Source organism: Mustelus asterias, chromosome 20 (genome assembly GCF_964213995.1).
Source record: "Mustelus asterias chromosome 20, sMusAst1.hap1.1, whole genome shotgun sequence".
Lineage (NCBI taxonomy): Eukaryota > Metazoa > Chordata > Chondrichthyes > Carcharhiniformes > Triakidae > Mustelus > Mustelus asterias.
Genome location: NC_135820.1, coordinates 62,911,876 through 62,938,215, shown reverse-complemented (window position 1 = coordinate 62,938,215; position 26,340 = coordinate 62,911,876). Strand labels below are relative to the sequence as shown.

Below are 26,340 nucleotides of genomic sequence, written 5' to 3'. Positions count from 1 at the left end.
CCTCATTTGCCATCAAAATTATTCTGGCTGGAATTCAAGGCCTAGACATTAGTAGCAAGACTTTGAAGGCTTGTGGTAAATAAAATGGTCCAATGACCTTGTCAATCTTCAATGTCTCAGAATGACTTTTCTTGAGCATCGTAGAAGTTAGGCTGGTTTAAAATTTACAATTGGCCAGAATTCGTCATTAATAATTGATTAGTTACCAGCATCCCGGTAACAGACCAGGGTTGTGGGGAGATGGGGTTGGTAACATTCACCTGCCTGGCTTCAACCGCAGTCAAGCAGACAACCCCATGGGAGGATTCCCTCACCGCAGTGGCACAGCAGTGGCTTGGCTGCTAAGGCCTTTTTAAATTTAAGATTTAAAACAAGTTGGAGAGGCTCTCCCTCGCTTACCTGTAAGGTTGTAAGGGCATCACGCTGGGCTGCTTTCAAGCTGGAGGGCAGCCTCTGGCTATTGATTTACCAGTTCCAAGAAAATCATAAGTGAGTGACTATTGCCTGCTCAATGCAAGCTTCTGACCCGCATTTAGCCCAAGGTGGGATCCTGAAGGTCACAGGAAAGGTCCTACTCTATGATTATTCACTTGAAACAGAAACCCAAAGTATATCAATATCAAAAATATTAATATCAAAATATTAACTTTGTTTCTGCCAAGTGCCATACAATGGAACTCGACTGGCCGTGTTTACCAATTTGGGTGTTAGTCCAATAATTAGGTCGTGGCTACTCCATGCTGCAATAACTATTTAAGTCTCTTGGTAAGAAGTTCACCAAACTGCTCTGAAGTTCTTTGATTGTTCTAACTTACTTAATATCATGTTACCCTAATTGTAATGAGTTTAGTCCATAATGAATCCATTAATGTTTGCAGAGCACACGACTAAAAGTAACATCAAAGCAAAAAGCCTTACCAGATTCATCATTGATATCTGTCAGTATGAATCTATAACCAGAGCAACACAAACATGCATATACTGGTGCTTCTGACGTTGCCTGGCAACAGAAGGGCTAATGGAGCTTCAGTAGTAACTGATATAATTTTTTTTAGTTCCTTTTATGCCTTCAAACTGTTAACAGTAATCTAAGATACTTCACTGTGAGATTTCGCATAAGCAAAGCAGCCCTGTTCGGCACTAGAAGTGATCTTAAATACATGCCTTGATAGTGACATAAAGCTGCACATGAAAATATTTGTGTGCACTCACAGAATCACACAACAGAAAAAGAGGCCATTCAGCCCATTGTGCCTCTCCTGGTTCTTTGAATCAATTATCCAGTTAGTCTTTCCCCTGAGCTCTGTGAATGTTTCTTTTCAACTGTATACCCCATTGCGTTAGGAAAGTTAATATTGAGTCTGGTTCCACTTTTATTTACACAGCGCTTTTAAAGTAATAAAAAAAAACATCTCAAGGTGCTTCACAAGAGCATTATAAAACAAAATATGACACCAAACCATATAACGAGATACGAGGTCAGAAGGCCAGATGCTTGGAAGGAGGGATAGGTTTTAAAGAGTGTCTTAAAAGAGGAAAGTGAGAGCGAAAGAGGCGGCAAGGTGTGGGAAGGGAATTCTAGAGGTTAGGGTCTTTGAGTCAGCTGGACGCACAGCCACCAATGGTGGAGAGATTAAAATCAGGGATGCTCAAGAAACGAGAACTGGATGAGGGCAGATACATTGGAGGATTGTGGAGCTAAAGGAGATTAAATGGGTAGGGATGGTCAAGGCCCTGGAGTGATTAGAAAATATAGCTGAGAATTTTAGAATCAAAGACTGCGATTTAGTGGCTGCACTAGCTGTGGGCACAAATTGCGTAATGGTTGCTAAATCTCACAAGAGGCCAAAACCGGGATTTGGGCTGGTGTGATGTTAGTTTGGGATTCCACCACCCCCCCCCACCCACCCCACCGCCCCACTCCACCGCCCCCCCCCCCCCACCCCCCCGCCCCCCGCCCCACCCCCCACTCCCGCCCACCTCCGATGAGGTGATCAGCTTCATACCCAGGAATAGCGCAAGCCTGATTATAATAAAAATAAGTCTCATCATAGGGTTTAAATGTGCTACTTCCCTCCCTCAACATATCCGCCCATCCAGCCAGTGTGACTTCGCGCTGGCGTGAATCACTGATGGTTTTCAAAAACAAAAAAACAGTCATGATGACCACGCCAGGGGCGCACAGGTAAGTATAGCCCCTGGGTGGTGAGGGACATGACTGGGCAGTGCCCCTTGGCAGGGCCAACCTGGCACTAGCCCCATTGAGGGGGCCGGATTCCCCTTATCTGTGGTGGGGGTGCCCCGATGCCTGTGAGGGGGAGGGGGAGGGTCAATGCCTGTGAATTGGGGGGATGAAGGGATCGAAGCCTGTGAAGGGAGTGAAAATTGCCTGTGCATCTGGGGAGGTACAGACCGGTTTTCAGTCTGAACCTGACAATGCCAGATTTTAGCAAAATTCCATCCAAGATGGTCGTGAATGGTGGTGCATCTGTGGAATTCTTCATCGGGAGAGTCTAGATTATTAAATATGTTCAAGGCTGAGATGGACAGATTTTTAAGCAGTAAGGGAATCAAGGGTTAAGGCAGGAAAGTGGGGTTGAAGGTCATCATTTAAGAACAGTCATGGATTCGTTGAATGGAGGAGCAGATCGGATGGGCTGAATGGTCGATGTCTGCTCCTACATCTTATGGTCTTATGTTGCTTAACCGAGAGTCAACTCGAGAAGTGAGCACAGAGTAATAGGTGAATAGTACTTGGTACAAGTTAAGAAGGGACAGCAGAGTTTTGGGTGACCTCAAATTTCTGGACGATAGATTGTAGGACACCACTCAGGAGTGCCCTGGAATAGTCAGCTCCAGAGATGGAAAGGCATGAGTGAGAGTCTCAGCAGGAACTCAGCTGAGACAAGGGCGATATTATGGAGGTGGAAATAGGCGGCCTTAGTAATGGTCAAATATTGATCAGAAGCTCATCATGGGGTTAAATATGAGACAAAAGTTGTGAACAGTCAGATGTAGTCTCAGGCAGTTGCCAGGGGGAGGGACGGAGTCAGTATTTAGGGAACAGAGTTTAGAGTGGGGGCCAAAACAATGGCTTCAGTCTGTCCAATATTTAATTTGAGGAACTTTTTTGCTCTGCTGGATGTTGGATAAGCTGTCTGTTAATTTAGCAACAGTGGAGGAGTCGAGAGAGATGGTGGTGAGGTAGAGCTGTGGGTTGTTGGTGCACATAAAAATTAACACCTTGCTTGATGTCATTGAGGGGCAGCATGTTGATGAGAAGTAGGAGGGAGCCAAGGCCAGATCCTTGAGGTATCCTTGAGGTAATGGTGTAGGGACAGGAGGAGAAGCCATTGCAAGTGTTACTCTGGCTACAATTAGAGAAGTAAAAATGGAACCAAGGGAGAATAGTCCCATTTTGCTGGACAACAGTGGGGAGGAGTTGGAGATGGATCCATGTGGTCCACCATATCAAAGGCTGAAGACAGGTCGAGAAAGGATCATTTACCTTTACTACTGTTGCTTAGGATGTCATCCATAACTTTGAAAGGGCCATTTTGATACAGTGTCGGGATGGAAACCAGATTCAAACATGGAGTTCTGGGAAAGATGAGCATGGATTTGAGAGGCAACAGGAACCTCAGGGACTTTGCAGAAGAATGGGAGATTGGAAATCGGAATTGAAGATTGGGGCAGCACAGTGGTTAGCATTGCTGCTTCCCAGCGCCATGGACCCGGATTCAATTCCAGCTTCAATTCACTGTCTGTGTGGAGTTTGCACATTCTCCCTTTGTCCGCATTGGTTTCCTCTGGGTGCTCCGGTTTCCTCCCACAGTCCAAAGATGTGCGGGTTAGGTTGATTGGCCATGCTAAATTGACCCTAGTGTCAGGGGATTAGCAGGGTAAATATGTGGGGTTATGTGAATAGGGCCTCGGTGGGATTGTGTTCGGTGCAGACTTGATGGGCCGAATGGGCTCCCTCTGCACTGTAGGGAATTTTATGGAAATAGGATTTGCAATTATAGATTCTTTGAGGGGAAGGTGAGGACGGCAGATTTAAGGAGAGAGGTGTAACACCTGAAGAGAGAGAACCGTTAACAGTACTGCTTAACCGAGGGACCAGGAGGACAGGTTAGGGACCAGGTGAGCAGGTTAGGGAGCAGGCGGGCAAGTTAGGTGGTATAAAGAAGTAGAAAAGGTATCAAATGCTACATATACACAGTTAAAATAATTAGATTTTTAATTGGGTATTTGAGACATTGAACATTACCGGCCAATACAGAGTCATCATTTTACTGTGCAACTTAATAATGCCATTGCTATTTTATTACAATTTTAACACTTATGCGTTTCCAAAAGGCTTGTAAAATATTTTATTCTGAAATTATGGATAATAATCTATGAAGTATTGTGATTACAAACAAGTTATACCACATTTGCAAGACATTCCTCTGTCTGCTCCTTCAACAAAGAGATTAACCAAATTGAAATATATTGGTTAATACCTTCCTTAAAATTATGACAAAGGCGAGTCACAACTAATCTAAACTGGTCGTAACTGATACAGCACTTGTTTGATTAGCGTGCCGTAAAACGCTAAAATTCAAAGAAAATAATATTGACAATACTATTGTACTATAATAACGTCAATAAATGTTCATAAAGTTAATGACAAAGTTGTAGAAATGTTATCCTGAAACATATAGGGGGCGATCTAGCAGCCTCGTTAGCCATGGGCACACATCCTGTATTGGCGACTAAATCGCGTGAGAGGCCAAAAGTGGGTTGGCGCTGCCAGAGGAGGTGTTGGAAGCAGGAAAGTTAGCAACATTGAAGAGGCATCTGGATGGGTACATGAATATGGAGGGAATAGCGGGATATGGACTGAGTAAGGCAGAAGGTTTTATTTTAGTTTAGTTGGGGTATCATGATTGTCACAAACTTGGAGGGCTGAAGGGCCTGATCCTATGCTGTTCTTTCCCTGCATTCCCCGTTCCCCCCCCCCTCCCCACATCCCCCCCCTCAGCGGTACCCCGATGCTTGGTGGGGTGGTCCTGATGTTTGTTGAGAGGCCTTAGATGTAATTTAGTGATCGGAGCGCCCTTTAAAAACGGCACCCCAAACTCGGCGAGTTACACCACAACTTTCCTCGCCTGATCCAACATTGTAATTTTGGGAAGATTACCTCCATAAATTCCAAGGTAAATGGCTCGGTAAATTTCTTGGCTCAACCTATTTCTAATATTTATTCAGGAAAACGTAATAAACATGCTTGGTTTATTTTGTTTCTTTATCTCAGATCTGCCAGATATTTACAGGGACGAAAAGTAGGTTACCGTCAATGAATGACACGAGGAGAAGGGCATGATGAATCCTGTATGGTAGGGCTGTCAGAACACATTAAGGGGTACATTAGGAATGCAATTGGCAATGCCACCGTGGATCTCATCAATTATTCAGCTTTAAAAATAAAGATTTGATGTGACTCATGGTTCTAAAAATCAGCATTAAACCCATAGCAAAGAGCATCCACAGATCTGATGAGAATTGTTAAGTATGAATTAATTGCAATCTCTCTGCTACCAATTTAGAAACTGTAAAATTAGTTCAAGAGTTTAACATTGCTGAGAGCTACAAGAACACCTGGGGCCCAGCCATAATGAACATGATATTTCATGGTAAATTGTACAAGAAAAATAAAAACTGTCAGATCTCATGCTCCTTGTAATCTGTGACATTGTTCAACTCAGATGTCATTTTACAGTGTAACGCTTTCAGTTTCATTTGGATGTGCAATCCATGCAGATCTTAACCGCTACACACCAATCAACGCTTATTGACAAGCTTCCCTAAGGGAATGAATAGCAACATTTTTTTACAATGAACTCATCCATTTGCTCTATTAAATGAGAATCTGAATGCAGCATGGAAAGAATGATGACTGATCAATTCTTTAACCTCTCCGATATCTCAGTGGTATTATTCAATTTACTTTTGCAAGAAAGCGGATCACATTTACCTCCAGTCCGCAATGTGGACTTGCTTAGTACTAACGCGTTTAAATAACTTAACTCGACTGCCAGTACTATCGCTGAGTTCCCTTTGACAGGACATAGGAATTAGGAGCAGAAGTAGGCAAATTCAGGTCCTTTGAGCCTGAATCACCATTCAATCAGATCATGGCTGATCTCTCCCTGGCCTTGAATCCACCTCCCTGTCTGTTCCCTGTATCCCTTTAACCCATTTTTCTAAATCAAAAATATATCTATCTCCTTCTTGAAACCATTTAATGGTTCAGACTCCACCGCGCAGCGAGTTCCACAAATTTACCACCCTCTGCGCGAAGTAGTTTCTCCTCATCTCAGTTTTAAATCTACCGCTTCTCAACCTATACTTGTGACCTCTCGTTCTGGATTGTCCCATAAGAGGAAACATTTGGTCTACATTAACTTTATCAATCCCTTTTAAAATTTTATATATCTCGATCAGATCCCCTCTCATCCTTCTAAACTCCAGTGAGTATAAACCCAAACTGTTTAATCTCTCCTCGTGTGTCAACCATTTCATCCCCGGGATCAATCTAGTGAACCTCCTCTGAACTGCCTCCAATGCCACCACATCCTTCCTCAAATAAGGAGACCAAAACTGGACACAATACTCCAGATATGGTCTCACCAACATTCTATACACTGCTAGAACTATGCTAACACTTCAGTGCAATGCTGAGGGAGTACTGCTCTGCCAGAGTTGCTGTCTTTCTATTGCGATATTAAACCAAAGCCACTTTAGGCAGACATTAGAAATTCTTCAGGATTATTTGAAGAAGTCAGTGTCTTGTGCCTTGGCCAACAATCCTTCCTCAACCAAAACCCTGGAAACAGATTATTGCACTGTTATATCAGGGACCTTATGTGCAAAATGGCTATCTTATTCACCAACACAATAAGTGACTGCAATAATGGTATAATTCTTTGACGTGCTTTGGAGTGCTTTTGAGAGACCTAATAAAGGACTGTTCTTACTTCCTTTTGGAGAAAGCAGAAATGGATACAGTATTTTGTCCATCGTGCTTCAGATCACTTGTGCCTTTTGTCAGGTGTACAAGACTGATTGTCCACCACATAACAAAAGAATGTGTGGACATTTGGGTACAATTGAGGGGGTTAGAAAATTGGCATAAAGTAAATATATTGCACTGTTTAGACAGATAGGTGAAAAAATTGCCATTTATCAAAAAGCTATTTCACCTTAAGATATTAAAATGTCCCCAGATAACACTGGGCGTGATCTTACCGCTCACTCATGCCACGCTCCCGCTGCAGCGAAGACAGAGATTTTGGCGACAAGCCAAATCTCCGTTTGCTGCAGCGGGATGGGAAAATCCCACTTGGCGTGAACACTGGGAACACTCCGGCCACTGTCTTTTAGCCATCTGATTTTCTGAGACATTGAACATGAAAAAATAAAGAGATGGAGAGTGGGCCTCAATCAATGTTGTCTTGCAGCGCCATACAATAACGTTATTGAGGAGACTCACCTGCTGAGTGGTCCTTGGATATGAATGTAGGATCAGACTCTCAATTATTGGACCAGCCTCTTGCTTAGAGACTTTGTGAGATGATTGAGCAATTAAGAAGTATAAAGAATCGCTACTCGACAACCTTCCTCAATTTAGACCTATCCCACGGGAGTAGCTGCTGGGTCAAAAAAGGCAAAGGAAAAAACAACAATGGCATACTGCCTTGAGGAAGATTGAGATGACAAGCTTAAACCAATTTGGATAATATTTTTCTAACCTGGAGGAGTGGAAAACGGCAGTTGGATGTCAAAATTCCCCAGATCATAATCCAGCTTTAACTGCTGGGACTGTGGCTCACTAACACTGAGGTGGTGCTGATGCCAATAAAATCTAATGGAGAATTTGGTTCCCATTTTTGCTAAGGGGAGGCAATGGCCTAGTAATATTATCATTCGACTATTAATCCAGAAACTCAGCTAATGTTCTGGGGACCCGGGTTCGAATCCCACCACGGCAGATGGTGGAATTTGAATTTAATAAAACAAAATATCTGGTCTACTGATGACCATGAAACCATTGTTGATTGTTGGAAAAACCCATATGGTTCATTAATATCCTTTAGGGAAGGAAATCTGCCGTCCTTACCCGGTCTGGCCTACATGTAATTCCAGAGCCACATCAATGTGGTTGACTCTCAACTGTCCTCCAAGGGCAGCTAGGGACAGGCAATAAATGCTGGCCAGTCAGCGACGCCCATGTCCCACGAATGAACAAAAACGATTTGTTTGCTTGCCAGTAATACTGAATTCCCCATAATGTCTCCTCATGATACCACATGCTGAAATCACTCAAACTCCTGCCATTGACACACTAATTAACTCTCAGGATACGTCTTTTGATTGATGAAATAGAAGCATGAATACTTAGGAAGCTCAAAGTGCATTCCCTATCCACTATATTAGTCAGGCACTCACCATTTCATTGTCAACAGTACCAAAAGGAATAGAACACAAGTGCATTAAATGTTAACCTGTGATCTTCAGCAACAGAGAAATAAAAATCATTCAAAGTGAATTCATCACAAGGTTTTCCACCTGAACTATCTCCTACTTTGACTAATTGCATTCTTGAAGTGGTTGGCAATCGCTGATCGACAGTTTTAACCACCAGTGCAGTCGCCATTTATTTTTAAAGTACTGACTTTTCAAACATTAAGGAGATTATCAGCTAGAGCTCCTATTTTCATTGTAAAACAACAAGCTTGTTTTGAATGAATTTGGGTTATTATCAAGTCATACTTGGCAGGGACATGTAAGGTGTGGGCACACTGAGATTATAGAACTGAGACATCCCGTTGACTCAGACTTGTTCCAGAGTATGCGGTTAAATATCTGGTTATGCAAGTTAACCACCCACACTCAAACATTCTATTGCACTTCATTAAGGACGTCACCACATAATTACAGAAATACTTGAGGCATTTAGCTTGTACTGCACTTCTTGCAAACTAAAATTAAACTGACAATGTTTAACATTTGTAAGCAGAAAATTACATATGACCTGATATTAACTCCCAGCTCATTGTCCAAGGAAGTTGGAGTGGACTGGCAATTAAGTTAGGAGCAGAGTGGGTACTTCCCTATTTGTGTCTAACTCATGTTTGGTCATCTTTCAGGCTCCAAAGCTATTTTAATCTTGTACCTTGTGAGGTCTTGTACGGTATTCATCACATGGGATAAAGCAGACAGCAGATCATTCCAGGACCAGAAGAGGCTCACCAAAGTAAAGTTCTGCTGGTTTGTGGGCCGGGGAAGATTAGAGTGTAGCTTTGGACCCCGTAGTGAAACAGTCAGTATCTTCTGTCCCAGGTATTGCTCCCACCCTGTCTGCCATCTCTTCTGAATTCCCACTCCCTGTGACTTGGATTAGTGTGGGGATCATGCTTTCAGCTTCCCTCTGTTCAAAATCTTGCTCCCACTCATCAGCCAGGTAGCAATTCCTGCAGAAACAGGTCAGAGACTTTGAATTTTACTGGCACGCCTGCCCGAGGCTCATAAGGTTGCGCCCGAGGCCAACAGAGAGTGCCGTTCTGCGAGCCTCGCCTGCCCCAATTCCGAGGTGGGCATGCCAGTAAAATCAGGGCCTTGGCTTTAGGGTACAGATGAGGCCTAACAGTTATAATGGATTTGTCAACACCGCCACCTCGCACCCCCCCTGCCCAGTTGACCCGGTATCTCCCAAAATTAAAAAAAACTACCCCCTAAACACTGCTGAGAGCAATCTGAGAGAAACATTATTGGGAATATTATTTTCCCTCATTTCACTTCAGCCAGACTGTAAGGAATCGGGCCACATTGTGCACAGAATGGAATGCAGCCTTGTGCATGCTCAAAGTACAATGGATAGATAAGTTATTGGAGCACAGTGGATAGTACTATAGCTTCTATTATTGATTGGTCGGTATGAGTGTTGATCTGTAAAGGTGACCAATGGGCCAGGACTCTGAGACGGTGCCGTTGGAGGCAGAGGTTATATTACAAAACTGCCCAATACCCAGATGAACCAGAGTTGGCAAACTTAGATTAAAAGGGTCCAGCCTCATGTTGACTGAACCACGTGAATTTGTCACTCACTCCACCCCTCATGCCTCACTCACATCTCCAGCAGTAAAATTCTACATTAAGAGAGGATTCTTTCTTGATATTTTATGTACTAGTGATTCTGCCATGTTGATGTTCACATTAAGTAGATCATGCACAGGAGTACTATACCATATTCACAGTAACGATATGCTTGTATGTGTACAGACGGAAACTTCTTTTCATCAAAATGTCCTATTCTCAGCTCATGGTATATTAAACATGCATAAATCTCAAAGTTATATATTTGAACACAATCCTAACAAATACGTTGCGTGTCTAACACAGTCATTTTAAATTAACTCAGTATAACTAATTTAGTTCCAGTGGGATACTCAACATTTTCTTCTCTTGGCTTCGACTTGGTGAATGTGATCTCGTTCTCAATGATCTCCCTTCTCCCATCTTCCCAGGAATAAGTGATTCCTAAATGTTATTGTGCTTAGAGTACATGTAATCAGAGTAAGATCTTTTACAAAAAAGTAAATATTGATCACATTACAATTGCAATAATGGAAGTTGTTGTGAGTAAACTCCGTCTGTTACCAGAAGCAGTGAATAGTCAACACAGCTACTTAATGACAGGACTGGCTGTTGCATCTTTTTTGCGAATTTCAGAGGGCTATTTCCTGCTTGTGATGACATTTTGGAATGCAATTCCACACGTAGACTACTTGATAAAGTATTTCCTTGCACTATAAACCACAGCCATTATTCATGCTGAACTGTGCAATACAATCCTTGCCCCATAAGTAAGATGAATCATTTAAAATTATGGACAACTCAAATGTGAGTAAGTTGGGTCTTATGTAAATTAATGCTGTATTTCATAGCTTGATTGTAACAAGAATTGGCCCTGGAAATCTTCAACGGGAGTCTACCAAATTGGCTGAAAATCAGCTGGGTATATTATGGGAATGGGTCCCCCCATCTTCCGTTTCAAAGGCTATTAGGGTAGGAGGTGGCTGAGATCTAAACCCTCATTACCTACAGCCAAGGAGCAGAAGTGGGGACCTGGATTCCAGGTCCAGATTGTGGAAATAATTTTTGGCAACAATCTCCTTACAGAAGGTGATGAGGGGCAATTATATCTTTTGTTCAAGGCCCCTCAATGCTCCACTAAGATGTGCCGCCCTTGATTAATTTCTGGAATCTTTATTACCATAGGCCGCCCAGATTGGCAAGCAATCAAGGGACTTCCCTCTGACCACAGAAAGTCCGCTCGGCTCAGTGGCTGAGGTTCAAATGCCAAAGTGTGTCCATTTTGGATCTTGAGAGCCACTAATGTTTTTTACAATCATCAAGGTGAAGGGTTATTAGTGCTGTATTTGGGCAAGCCCACTCTCAGCATCAAGCGTTCTCATCTATGCATCAGATGCTAAATAAAATCCTTCACCTTATTCCAGCAATGTGCTCTGTGAGCCCTCTACTGTGACAGTTCCCTTTCCTGCACCAGCCATCCTAGATTGTTTATTTAATGCAAACAAGGGACAATTGCAGCAATTTTATGGAGTGGGGCCAATGTCCAACAGGAACTGGTTGAGTGCTTCCAAACTAATCGCACGTAAGGTGCTTATAACCTCCAGAAAGAGACTTTAATCCATCTGTCTGGCTCAATTCAGATGCAGGTCCCGCAAAGGTAAAGACAGTGGGTTTGATTTTTGTCTTCATCACCTTGGCAATAATCTGACAGAGTGGATTGCCTGTCCGTTATAGAACCTGCCCTAATTAAATCAGGCAGGTCCACAAAAGGCTGGTGAGCTGCTCTACCAGAGTACCGGCCAGGCATGCTAACCCACTGCTCCATTGTTGAGTGCAGTTTCATAACACAATCGATAACAAGATTTAGCTGGAGTTACGCCAAGATCAACATTTGTTCATATTATTTTTGGATCTTTAAATGGTGCTCAGGCAATGAAAAGACAGACTAGCGCTGACATCAAAATAATGGCCCAGGCTGACACATCCAATGATATTCCAGATCTCTTTGTAGAAAAGTAGCTGGTATCCACTTGGCGCTTCTGTCCGATGGCCTGGGTGAGGTCGAAAACTTGCGTGATTCATCATCCATCGTCGCCACTACCCCATCACCTTTCAAACATGAAGCTTTTGTTGTGATATGACATGACAACTTTTTGGTTTTTTGCTAATAACAAATAATCTACAAATATATTGTCCAACAGAAAAAAAAAACAATAGCTTACTCTCCTATACAAATGGAAATTTCACAAGGTTAGCATTAAAAGTTCCACAACTAAACGGAATTCGAGTAAAACAGAATGAATGATATTAATGCCCACTATGTATAACATTTTAAATCACTGCTTTCAGGAGAGCAAACAAAAAATTTAAAACACTTTTTTAAATAAACAGTTTCTTCATGAAAAGTGTAACATTATGTCACAAACTCAGTCCCAAATTTTACATGCGAACACACAAACAATTGATTGTTACAATGCTGTACTTTGCAATGCAATAAGTGGCTACCACCTCCAGCACTATTCAAACACTTTTAAATCCACTACCAAACTTAAGGCCCAGTGAATTGCAACAAATATCTCCAAACCCCAATTGATATGGTGCATTCGATGGCAGCACAGCAGGCAAATCATCATGCACAACTGTAACATTTTTATCTGCCGTGATTTACCATCCATATTAGGATGGAGCATTAAAAATTTCAATTGCTTTTTATAACCACAAAATCAGAACTGCTTCTTTTCTTCAGCTTTCCTTCACTGACACAAATGTTTAAAAGTGAAAATGCATTTTCTTCAAGCGTGCATTACATAACTAGAGTTTTGTAAAGAACTATATTCAGCTCAGACTAAGTGAATGTCCACAACAAACATTCTAACCCTCAGGCACAGCAAATAGCGTCTTAACATTTGTACAACTTCCGCTTTCAGTGGAACTAAAACAGACATTATAGAAAACCGCCTTTTTTTTAACCTTACCTCATTAACTTTTAAAAGGTATAAGCATAAATTAAACGGAACATGGATACCCTTGGATATGATGTATAACCTTTTTGTAATGCTGGCCACTACAAACTATACCTCATTGTTGAAGGAGCACTACACTATTGGGATGTAAATGTGACAACCAAGGATTTTCATAATGCAATAATCTCTCTCTGATGCAATAAAATGTTTTCTTTGCAAACTGAATTTAAGCAGCTCATTTCTGACCCTTCAAAGTATCATTGCTTACAGAGTGGAAATTAGACTGTTGATTGCTGTACTTACTGGTGTTGGTTTGCATGGTTCTAACTGTGGTTGCTATAGGCGGTGGAGACACCGAGCGGACGGATACATTGTCATCATCCTGAGAACAGCCAGCCTGGATAGCTCGTAGGTAGCTATGACTTCTTGAACGGAAACAGCCAGGTATGGGCAGGTCCAGGGCGTCCACTGCCTGCGAGTCCACCTCATTGAAGACGGACTCACAGATATTTTCATATTGATTGTTGAAGTCCATTTCTCTCTCCTTTAAACGCAATAAAGAAAAGTGAAATTGAGCATGTGTTGACCAATGAAAGAATCACCAAGTCCCAGTCATTGGACATCTCAAGTTATAGTTGTACAGCCAATAGAAATGTAGTTAAATCATGGCCACACTTGTGTCAGAATAATATATCATTGGGATGGTCAAAAGCTTGCTGAAAGAAATTCAGTTGAAGATAGAGAGATGAAGATGCTGGGGGAGTTTAGTGAGGTAATTTCAGAATGTGAAAGCCTGAAGAGGAACTAAGAGTTCAATAAGGATGGCGGTACGGAGGGTAGTTTCCTAAATAGAGAGGGCCAAGGCCATGGAAAAATCTAGGCACAATCATTTCTTAAAAATAAATTTCAGGCACTGGGGGACGAAGAGCCCACCTCCAATTAGCGTCTGCTCACCAGGAACAAAACTCCAGCCGTTCTGGGCAGTTTGTCCTGAGTCAGCTTTTGGGTGTCAGGAATTTTCCTGCCTCTGCGCACCTGACTCCAGAGGGAAAATTCGGGCTGATGTAATTCTAAGTAACTCATACCTAATCCATCACTGGCATACTGTTTATTCGACTTGTTTGACTTAGTTACTAGACTGCAGCCCCTTCCCTTTCCATCTCCGCTTCCAAGATGCACAAGACCAGCAAAGTCATTGTAAGACCTTCATCTCCAAGTTCCCCTCTAAGTTACAAATGATGTGTATGGATTTGATTAGGGCCATATTGAGGCTATAAGAGGAGCCCCCTCAGGAATTCAAGTGGGGCATTTCAGGAGGGCTAAGCATCGATTTAGGAGGCAGTAGCTCATCCAAGGAGTTTGGAGAGGAAAGGGAAGCTAAAACTGGTGAGGTAGTTTGAAAGGACAGACACAGTGGGTGGAGATTTTGAATGAGAAACAGTAAGTGCTCTGAAACTGCATGGAAGGCATTAGATGAACATCAGGAATATGTGAGGGGTATGAAACTCAGGAGAGGAGAGCTAGGAAATTAATTTTAAATCGAGCAGCTGAGTCACAGGAGTGGAGCATCTTTATTCTTAGATTCATATACTTATAATCATATAGCCACGGGGCAATCATTTGGCTCCTTCTGCCTTTGCCTGCTCGTTGATAGAGCAACCGATTAGTCCCATCCCCCAGCTCTTTCCCCCAAAGCTGTGCAATTTCTTTCTTTTTTAAGTATACATTTGATTTCCTTTTGAAAGTTACATTGCATCTGCTTCTAGCATCCATTCAGCACTTGCTGTGGCAAAAAAAGTCTAATATTGTGTGCAAAAGTAAGTGTTGTTGCAAAGTGAAATTTCTAAGTGCTCCATATTCTTAACTAAACATGAAATAGAGCAGATTAACCTTTTGCATCATGCCTTTGTTCGGAATTTGGAAGTTAACAAGGTTAACAGTGAACTTGAGAGGGAAACAAAAATAACAGACAAGCAACATGATTAGTAGGCATCTAGTGGAATACCGAGATATGATTTACCCAGTAACAAGATTAACAGGTGTCTAGAGTTATTGAGGTACCAATTGCCATATCAGAAACATTGTTTACCAGAGATCGGTGGGGCTATACAAAATGATAACTTCTAAAGGCAAGAAATTTGAGAGATAGACAGCTATATCCACAGGGCGGATATCAAAACTGTAACTGCTAGCACCCTCTTTGGGGAAAGAGTCTAGCTTTCCATCTAACAGCCAGACGGATAGGCCAAATTCTTCAGAGAAGCCAGTTTCATCTACGATCAGGGCCATTGAGGCCTGTTTCATTTAATATTTAGAGCAACAGCAGATAACAGATACTCTCCTCCAAAAGACGCAATTTTTGTACCTTCGCTGAACCCATAACAGACGTTTTCCCAGACTTGGTCATCTAAGCTGTGTTGTGTGTTAACTCTGAGATGGATTTGACTTGTACAGTTACTAAAGTGGATGTTGTTTGGGAAACAGGCTGTCTTAGTAAGTTCAGGGAACGTGGGTATATTTTGGAAACAGGAGATAATTTCAGATAAAAAAGGTGTATTTAGTTATTCATATACTTAAGTGTCAGAGTGTATATTAGTCTTTGTTGTGTGTTTTTCTTTTCTTGTACTTTAATAAATACTCCTTATTCATTATTTACACAACAATTGGACTGGTTCCTCACTGGGTTGTACATGGTTCCTCACATTATTTAAAAGCAAATATACACCATTCAGAACCAATGTTTCAAGTTATCCTCAAGGGTTTTGAGGCACTCTCGCAGGTAACATCAATAGGATTCTTAACACTTCCCTCACCAGGTAGTAACTAAAAGCTGTCATATTGGAGATTGAAAGGATGCATCTTTCAAAGACGCAAGTATCTGGTTCAAATCATTAGACATGACATTATTAAATCCTCAGGTTATGCTTTCAAAGACTGGGTGTTGGGCAGTGCAATTCAGCTTTCATTAATGTAAGATTCTCAAACCACTTAAGGGAGTAATATCACTGAACACCAGAAGGTACGTCTGGCAAACTAACATAGCTTCTGAGAAACAAAATTTGCTAATTCCCAACTTAGTGCACTGGATGAGATATTTAACTATGACCATACAGAACTGTGTGTTTAATGGCAGTTTAATTGTTTTAAATCTACATTGTCGGAATACTTGTTTTAGCCTTTTCTAATCGCTCACTATATTGAAAACAAAATCTTGCCACATACAGTCCTGCGGGTCCAAAACTTCTCAGGACCTGATTGTGGCACCTATCCTCCCACTGTGGAGCCTGTCCATCATTTGCCTTCTAAGGGGTACTTAGAGGTTCTACCCCTTACAATGCTGGCAGAATCTTCCAATCCTGCCAAAGTGGATGGCACAGTGGTTAGCATTGCTGCCTCACAATGCCAGGATCCGGGTTCAATTCTGGCCTCCGATAATTGTTTGTGTGGAGTTTGTACATTCTCCCCATATCTGCGTGGGTTTCCTCCGGGTGCTCCGGTTTCCTCCCACAATCCAAAGATGTGCGGGTTAGGTTGACTGGCCATGCTAAATTGCCCCTTAGAGTCAGTGGGATTAGCAGGGTAAATATGTGGTGATATGGGGAGAGGTCCTGGGTGAGATTATTATTGGTGCAGGCTCGATGGGCTGAATGGCCTCCTCCTGCACTGTAGGGATTCAATGATTCTAATGTGAGTTAATCAGTAGCTCCTGGAAATGGCTGCAACCCAGTCCAATTGGAGTCTGAATTCTCCATATGGGTAGCAAGTAGGGAAATGGAGTTGGGACTGTTTCTGGGTCCCAAACCTGCCACTGTGGGGAAACAATCACCGAGCTGGGATTTTCACAAAGGTGCCCCCTTGATTGACATAGAGACAGACTCCCCGTCCAATTCGGGTTTCTTGAAGCTGGAGGACCATTTGGGTGGATGAGGAGGTAAGTGACAGGAGTGTGGTCCCTCGCTCATAGATCCAATGCTGCAAGAGGATCAATGATCTCCTCAGGGCAGGTGAGTGGCATACCATTTGTAGACCCCCAACCTCTGTCAACTGTATATTAATTGTATTTAATTGTATGCAGGTGATGAGCATTAATTTTCCTGTGAATCTATAAATGGGATCAGTTGTCCTTCAAATTGTTTGATTTAGTTTAATTGGTTTAACCTCAGAATAGTATAAATAGGAACAGACCGGAACTGTGGTGGTGGGTTAGGAGATCCATGTTTGTAATCTGTATTCCTGTAAATAAATGCTTATAAAAGTGTAAAGATTGGGTCCAGTTTTATCCTTCATCACCTTATTCACTGGAATATAATAACCTCCAATCTTTGACATCCCCAGCCTTTTCCTACACAGTATTCCTCAAGACAGATCCAACCACTCCTCTCTCATGAGGCACCTGCTCACATCCCCATATGATACACCCGCTTGCCTGATTGCTGTCTCACATCTATCCCTCTCGGACACCCTCCACAAATGTTGCCTTTCCCATCCTCTCAACACATTCCATTTCTCAGACTCATAACTCTTGGCTTTTTCTTTGTGCAGCAGCAGGGAACACAGAACACCGGGGAAGAACGAGAGAACACAGAACACCAGGGCAGAAAGGGAGAACACAGAACACCGGGGAATAAAGAGAGAGCACAGAACACCGGGGAATAAAGAGAGAACACTGAACACCGGGGAAGAAAGAGAACACAGAACACCAGGGTAGAGAGAGAATACAGAACACCAGGGCAGAGAGGGAGAACACAGAACACCCGAGTACAGAGAGAACGCAGAACACTGGGGAAGAGAGAAAGAACACAGAACACCAGGGAACAGAGAGAGAATACAGAACACCGGGGAAGAGGCAAGGAACACAGAACACCCGGGAAGAGAGAGAGAACACAGAACACCAGGGAAGAGAGACAAGGAACACAGAACACCGGGGCAGAGAGACAAGGAGCACAGAACACCGGGGAAGAGACAAGGAACACAGAACACCGGGGAAGAGACAAGGAACACAGAACACCCGGGAAGAGAGACAAGGAACACAGAACACCGGGGCAGAAAGCAAACACAGAACACTGGGGCAGAAAGAGAGAACACAGAACACCGGGGGAAGAGAGAGAACAAAGAACACCCGGGAAGAGAGAGAGAGAGAGAACACAGAACACCGGGGAAGAGAGAGAGAACACAGAACACTGGGGCAGAGAGAGAGAGGAACACAGAACACTGGGGGAGAGAGAGAACATAGAGCACCGGGGGGAGAGAGAGAACACAGAACACTGGGGGAGAGAGAGAACACAGAACACAGGGGCAGAGAGAGAACATAGAACACTGGGGGAGAGAGAGAGAGAACATAGAACACCGGGGGAGAGAGAGAGAATACAGAACCCCGGGGGGTGAGAGAGAGAAAACACAGAACACCGGGGGAGAGAGAGAGAATACAGAACCCCGGGGGGAGAGAGAGAACCGGGCAGGCCTTCCAGCCAAAGCCACCCTGACTTGTGGAGGGTGAAATATTGGAGATAAGTTGAATTTTGGAATGCACGGCTATTGGAGAGAAGAGGGTTTCCCAGACACCTGGTGATGAATCTAAATATTACAGCCACATGGCACTCAACACTCATTCATATTGATGTGATTACAGCAGCCACTGAAATATGATGATCTGCATTTTGATGTGTTGACTTTTAATCCTTTCACCTTGTCAGTTCTAATCGATGTCTTTCATCTCCCGCAGGTCCTTCAAGTACCACCCTGAGCTTTTGTGGAAGAGAACAAAAAATCCTCAGAGGAGGTCATGCAGTCTAAGGAAGCACAGACACATGGCTCATGCACACTCTCCACCAGCTCAGATATACAAACCTCGGTGGGGCCTCCAGGCAGGTAATTGCGCAGTCTCATTGTGAGCCACACCTCACAAGTGAACTGGAGCAGGTGTTGGAGACAGGGCCTACATTGAAGATTCCCTATCAGAGGAAGCAAGACCTTCACAGTTCTGTTCAGTTGGATATAGATGCTGCGCTTTAGCGGAGGGTCACTGAGAAAGGGGACTACTCTTCAGCAGCAGCAGAAACTGCGTGAAGTTCTATCAACATTTCTAGAGGCACGGCTCATGATTGGGGAGAGATTGAAAGAGTCCGTCTCCTCCATGAGTGCCATGATGTCTCAAGCTTTTTCACTAATCAAGCACCCCGGGCATACTCTCTTCCACCTTCTTCCTTCGGGAAGTCTTCTTCCTTCGAAGACTTCCTTCGGGAAGAAGGTACAAGAGTCTGAGATCACGTATCAAGAGACTCAAGAACAGCTTCTTCCCTGCATCCATCAGACTTTTGAATGGACCTACCTTAGATTAAGTTGATCTTTTTCTACACCTTAACTATGACTGTAACACTACACTCTGCACTCTCTCCTTTCCTTCTCCCCATGTACTCTATGAATGGGATGCTTCGTCTGTACAGTGCACAAGAAAAAGTATTTTTCACTGTATCACAATCCATGTGACAATAAATCAAATCAAATCAAATCAAATCAAATGGTGTCTACCTCCATGGAAAGATTGACCATCCCCATCAGACACAGCAGTTACCAGACTGGCTCTGATCAATGGCCTGCACGCTCAGTCTGTCAGTTTAAGTGGGTTGAAGGAAAGACTCTACTTGGTAATTCAGTGCCTCACTGAAGTGCAACAAAGTGCTCTCCAGTTCTTGATTACAAGGAAGTGCAGGCAGACTATGGGAGGGAAGAATGAGATAGGGTACATAGCAATGCTCAAAGCATTCCCACTTCTCCTTTGCCCTCCCCCATCCCCCAGTCAGAGCCCCACAGTTTCCTATCCTGATAGCTGACTCTGCCCCTGTGCTGGTGGGGCAGTCTTTGGCAGTACCCTCAGAGGCTCCAAAGCCCACAGGACATAGGCCACAGGTATCTCAGGAGTCAGAACAGGGGAGTGAACAAGAATGAACCCTAGAATGAAGAGCTTGAACAAGAATGATCCCTGGAATGAAGAGCTTGTCGTATGAGGAACAGTTGAGGACTCTGGATCTGTACTTATTGGAGTTTAGAAGGATGAGGGGGGATCTTATTGAAACTCACAGGATACTGCGAGGCCTGGATAGAGTGGACGTGGAGAGGATGCTTCCACTAGTAGGAAAAACTAGAACCAGAGGGCACAATCTCAGACTAAAAGGACGATCCTTTAAAACAAAGATGAGGAGGAATTTCTTCAGCCAGAGAGTGATGAATCTGTGGAACTCTTTGCCGCAGAAGGCTGTGGAGGCCTGGTCATTGAGTGTCTTTAAGACAGAGATAGATAGGTTCTTGATTAATAAGGGGATCAGGGGTTATGGGGAAAAGGCAGGAGAATGGGGATAAGAAAGATATCAGCCATGATTGAATGGCAGAGCAGACTCGATGGGCCGAGTGGCCTAATTCTGCTCCCATGTCTTATGGTCTTATGTTCTTAATTGCCTCTAGCTCTGCTAAAGCAACAATGGTAGCACCGTATTGTAGTAATAGGAAAAAGAAGAGAAAGAATTTTCACAAGGGAAATCATTTGGGTGTTTAGAGGTTTTTTACTTTTATTGTTAACAAGCTGGGTGACCTTTTTTATTATTTATTCGTGTCACAAGTGGGCTTTTATTAACACTGCAATGAAGTTACTATGAAAATCCCCTAGTCGCCACAATCCGCCGCCTGTTTGGGTACACTGAGGGAGAATTTAGCATGGCCAATCCATCTAACCAGCACGTCTTCCAGGCTGTGGGAGGAAACTGGAGCACCCGGAGGAAACCCACGCAGACACGGGGAGAACGTGCAGACTCTGTACAGACAGTGACCCAAGCCGGGAATCGAACCCGGGTGCCTGTTGCTGTGAGGTCCTGACCGCTATGCTACTGTGCTGCCCCTGTGCTGCGTGTGGGAAATAAGGGGATGAATAAGGAGATAAGTTAAAATAAGAATTAAAAATATGATTCAAAATATTTTTATGAAGTGATAAACTGAGATAGTCACCTGGCTAGCCTAAGGACGAAATGAAATAGGTATTCAAGCTGAAAATCAGAGAACGAATATGTTTCTACGAAGTATTTTCGTACATCCAACAGATTTCATTCAACAATTCACCTTCTTTCACAGAATTAGTTTAATCCCACAAATATGAAATACAAATATCTAAATTCACACAAAATGGTTATACATCAAATATTATTTAACACAAAAACATTTTTGCTCTCATGATGAATTTATGTTCATCTGGTTTACTTGGCTTGATTCTTGTTTGATTTGATTTGCAATTTTTACCATCTGATTTCTACTGATCATTCTCTACATCCTTGGCGTCCTCAAGATCCAAACCTTTACCTACTCCCATTTCCTCAATGTTTAGCAACACTCTGAGTGCTTCATCAGTGTTAAAGGTAACGGGCATCATTCTCCCATCAGCATTCTAAGTGTTCCCGCCAGCAGCAAAACCGGAATTTTTCCTGCTCTCATTAGCAGACATGATGTGGAGATGCCGGCGTTGGACTGGGGTAAACACAGTAAGAAGTTTAACAACACCAGGTTAAAGTCTTGTTGTTAAACTTCTTACTCATTAGCAGAGCCTGTCAGGTGGGATTCTTCCACCTTTAGCATTTAAAACTAATCATAACGTAAAACACACTGGCCAGCCTGGCTTCACAGAGATCGGGCCTTCCTTTTCAAAGGGCACCTCGTTCTCAACGCTGAGAGACAAGCCCCTCCCCTCTCCCACAATGGACATGGTGACCCCCCTCACAAGGGGAGCACCACAGCCCTTCAGCACAGAGGAGCAACCTCACCCCACTCCCACCCAACCACTGAAAGAACGGATGCCACCCCCCTCCTCCAACACGCATGAGAGTGAATCCCCCCACCCCCCCAACAAGAGAGACAATCTGAGATTGGGTCCTCTCAGGAGCCGTCCCCTCCCCCTCAGGTCTCCCTTCAGGACCTGGATCCTTGGCAGTGCCAACTTTGCACTGCCTCCCTGGCAGTGATACCCTGACCTGCTGCCTTGGACTCTGAGAGGGGAGGGGAGGGGAGGTGGGGGGCGCATGGAGTGAATGCTGCCCATGTGTCCCTCTGCCGCTGCCAGGCTTGGAGGTGGGGGGGAGTGGTTTCCTCAAGGGACCTGGGGTTTGGGTGGGCACGGGCTGAGAGGAACAGACACAGACACACACACACACACACACACACAGCCAAGCAGTGGCAGAGGAAAACATGGGCACAATTGGAAACTGTGGTTCATTCCTTGCACCCCCTTCAGAGCCCATAGCACTAGATCCATGCTTCTGTGGGCCAGGTGTAATCGGTGCCCACGGGACATCTGGCTGGTGAAGGGGAGAAATCTAGGAGCCTATTGAATTGGACATCAAGCCTGCTAATGACATTAAAATTTATTTAAATGACCCGTGACCACGTCCTCACCCACTGTAGGCAAGAACCTGATTTCCGCAGTAGCGGGGGCCAGGGGAAGCATCGGGCTGGGATGAACGCCCAGCGACAATCCCAATTTGGCCTTCTTGCTCGATTCAACGGGACATCAGAATTCCCAGTTGGGGAAAACAGACCCGGAGAATCCCGGCCGATGTCTGTAGTATCACTCTCTACATTCGCAGTGTCACTGCCTGAACTCAGTGTCTGCTGAAACATTAAATAGTTCATGATATATCACATTACAGGTTCTTCCACCTTGAGTCAAGGTAGAGAGGTTTCTATGTGATCCTACTCTGTTGTTATATTTTCTGATGCTTTTCAAGAAGTGCTTTGATTTTGTTGCTCTCATCAGAGGAACACTCAGTGGGTCAGGTGGCGCCAATCGTACTTTTAACACTTGCGCAACACATCGAGGGTGGCTTGCTTTTCCAGTTTGTGGCATCACAATATTCACACACCTCTAACATTCTGTCACTATCATACCAGGGATCTGACTTATAATTATGAAGAGGATCATAGATGAAAGCTTCCTGCAAGAGTCTATAGTTTCTTACTTGCTGCACCAGCTCTTCCTGTATCTTGGTGTTCTCTGGCAACTTCTTGCCTTCCCGTTTGAGCCTCTTCATCTGTTCTTTCTCTATTTGCTGCCTATCACTTTCTAGTCACTTTGTCTTCCCTGGCTTTATGCGTTCCCTGTCACTTTCCCTTGTGGTGCCTCAGAACATAGTTCGTTAGTTTCATGCAAGTTCTGAGAAAAAAACCCCATTAAATATGAAGCAAAGTCAAGGATTTATGACATAAATTTGTCCATTCTTTCTTGGAATGTATGGTTAAAGTTGGTCAAATGAAACCTGAGTTATGCTGTCAGCGGAAACACAGAGCCGCAGTGTTCCCTGCTGGGAGGCCAAAAGCACCCCCCAACACCGCCCCTCCCCTGGTGGAGGTGGTTAGATGTCAGTTCTTCAATATAGATATTCATGCATCATCAACTTTAATTTCAACATTCCATTGTCCAGTCATTCTCATTGTTGCCAACGGTGGCACAGTGGTTAGCACTGCTGCCTCACAGCGCCAGGGACCCAGGTTCGATTCCCGGCTTAGGTCACTGTCTGTGTGGAGTCTGCACATTCTCCCTGTGACTGCGTGGGTTTCCTCTGGTTTCCTCCCACAGGCCAAACATGTGCAGGCTAGGTTGTCTGGCCATGCTAAATTCTCCCTCAGTGTCAGGGGGATGAGCAGCGTAAATAGATGGGGTTACGGCCTGGGTGGGATTGTTGTTGGTGTAGGGATTCTATGATTCCAAATGGCCTTCAGCCTTGAAGAAAATTGTATGACAGGAGTAGAAGATGAGCTATCGGTGTCTGTGGCAGAAATGGAATGCTGACTGTGGGACTGTTGTGTTGGGGCGGGGTGGGGAATGTGGCGGAGGGGGTTGTGGGCACAATGGATCCAGGATCCAGAATTTGTGTGGCAAATTGTGTGCAGATATCTCAGAGCAGTTGAATGAGCCTATCATTGGCAGCCAGGTGTGTGGCTGCAGATACCATGGCTATAATAGGCTCCTCCTCATTCTCCTCCCCCTCTTCCTCCTCTGAAGATGCAGAGCAATCATCACCTCCCTCCTCAGGCAGCTCCAATCCTCTCTGTCGCATTGTGTCTTGCAAGGTGGAGCAGACCACTGTCATTCCAGTCCTCCTTGCTGGTGTATTCTGAAGGGTAACCCAGACTACTGAATTGCAACGTTAGTATAGCAATGGGGAGGGAGGTTGCTCAATGATCACTGTTGTGCTCATGGGACTATATTTGTATGTTTTCTGTGCATAAGTGGTAGGACTCCCCTTAGTTGTAATCAGACATGTCTTTAGAGTGGAGCCCTTGTCTCTTCAGGGTGGTTCTGTTCTGTTCAGAGGAACGAATGTGTGCGACAGACTTGGCTGATATAGAAGAAAGTGTTTATGGTGCTCCCTGGGTCTCATGCTGTTGACATGCATGATAATCTTCCAAAACATTAATGGTGGAATCCCTTTTGATTTATGAATACTCCTGGTTGATCTGAGGACACCACATGGGTGCTGTCTGTAACTCCCTTTATCTGTGGGAATCCAGCCAGAGCAGCAAATGCAGACAAGTTAAATGCGGACATTGGCAGGTTCCCAATGCATTTTTGACTTCTTTAAGCTTCCACACGCTTACACCCGCTTGCCTAGCAGGTTAAAATCTCGACCCTCCTTTCATCATCCCACATAACAAACACTAATGCATTTATGGTAATGATTTTTCAACAGTTACTAACTGCATTAATCCTGCATATTTATTAATACATTTAAAAAAAAAAATTTTTCCAATTCAATCAAATCAAGTCCAATTCAGAGTCTCAACAAGTTGAAACATTTCCGATCCAAGCGACCATTTACCCTGTCCTGGGCTTGATCTACATGAGCCAAGCTGATTGGAGCAGGTGGAGAATTCCTCCTCCAAGGCTTGATCTCATTTGCATCTTAGCCAAAAGGCCGAGATACCGCTTTTAAAAATTGCTTCATATGAAACATATGAAGCTTAAATGCATCCCAATGACCTCACCCAAGTGCAGCATCCGCACAACCACACTTGATCTTAGCCAAAAGGCCGAGAAGCGATTTATTAATAAATACTTAACCGGCTCTTAATTTAGATTTTCTCAAGTCCTACTTTGAATCTTGTGCTCACTATATATCACTCAACCAGGCACTCGCAGCTCAGTTTAATTGCAAATAAGAGAACTCTGCACTGTCCCATTAAACAACCACTGCTGACCAATATGTACAACTCCCTACATAGCGCTCATTTTAGTGTTATCAGGCAGGGACAGTTCAGATTAGATGTATCCCAGACTCTTCCACCTTCTTCCATCGGGAAAAGGATACAAAAGTCTGAGGTCACGTACCAACCAACTCAAGAGCAGCTTCTTCGTTGCTGCCATCAGACTTTTGAATGGACCTATCTCGCACTAAGATGATCTTTCTCTACACCCTAGCTATGATTATAACACTACATTCTGCACCCTCTCCTTTCCCTCTCTATGAACGGGATGCTTTGTCTGTATAGCGTGCAAGAAACAACACTTTTCACTGCATACTAATACATGTGACAATATTAAATCAAATCAAATCAAACAGGAGTTAGGACCTTACTGCAATGTTCGAGCAAGCGCTCCCATGACTATTGCACTGGAGGCTATTCAAGCAATGCACCAGAGCTTGCTGGCTGTTCGAATAAAATTCTTGAGAATTTAAGAATAGAGTTCTTATGATGGGAAATACTTAGGTTCAGGGCAGTGGAAGTAACTGGAATTTGTTTTATTTCAAAAAGCATCACAGAAAACATAAAACATAAATGCTTCAACATTGTTCCTGAAAATACAATTTACATCTCGATTTTGAAAGCATGACCAATATAATTTTAAACAGCCAAATTTCAAATGATTTTTCATGTATTATATTTTGGTTATGTGGCTGCTATTCATCGTTGGACTCCCACAGGGCAGAAGGAGGCCATTCAGCCCATCGGGTCTGCACTGACTCTCCGACAGAGCATCTTACCCAAGCCCCATACCCATGTATTTACACTGCTAATCCCCCTGACCTACACATCTTTGGACACCAAGGAGGTGATTTAGCATGGCCAATCCTCCTAACCTGCATATCTTTGGACTGTGTGAGGAAGCGGGAGCACCCGGGGGAAACCCACGCAGACACAGGGAGAATGTGCAAACTCCACACTGACAGTCACCCAAGGCTGGAACCGAACCCGGGTTCCTAGC

General features: G+C 43.7%; 1 protein-coding gene across 1 annotated transcript in view; it reads right to left on the bottom strand.

The window, feature by feature from the left end:
* Positions 1-26,340, bottom strand: part of dlgap4b (discs, large (Drosophila) homolog-associated protein 4b) — a 219,861-nt gene that overhangs the window by 88,559 nt on the left and 104,962 nt on the right. Inside the window, exons 4-5 of the mRNA XM_078236684.1 lie at positions 22,425-22,435; positions 13,407-13,640 (exon numbers count right to left, since the gene is read on the bottom strand). Of these exons, the coding sequence (XP_078092810.1) occupies positions 13,407-13,640; positions 22,425-22,435 (245 nt within the window). The remainder of the gene's footprint in view (positions 1-13,406; positions 13,641-22,424; positions 22,436-26,340) is intronic.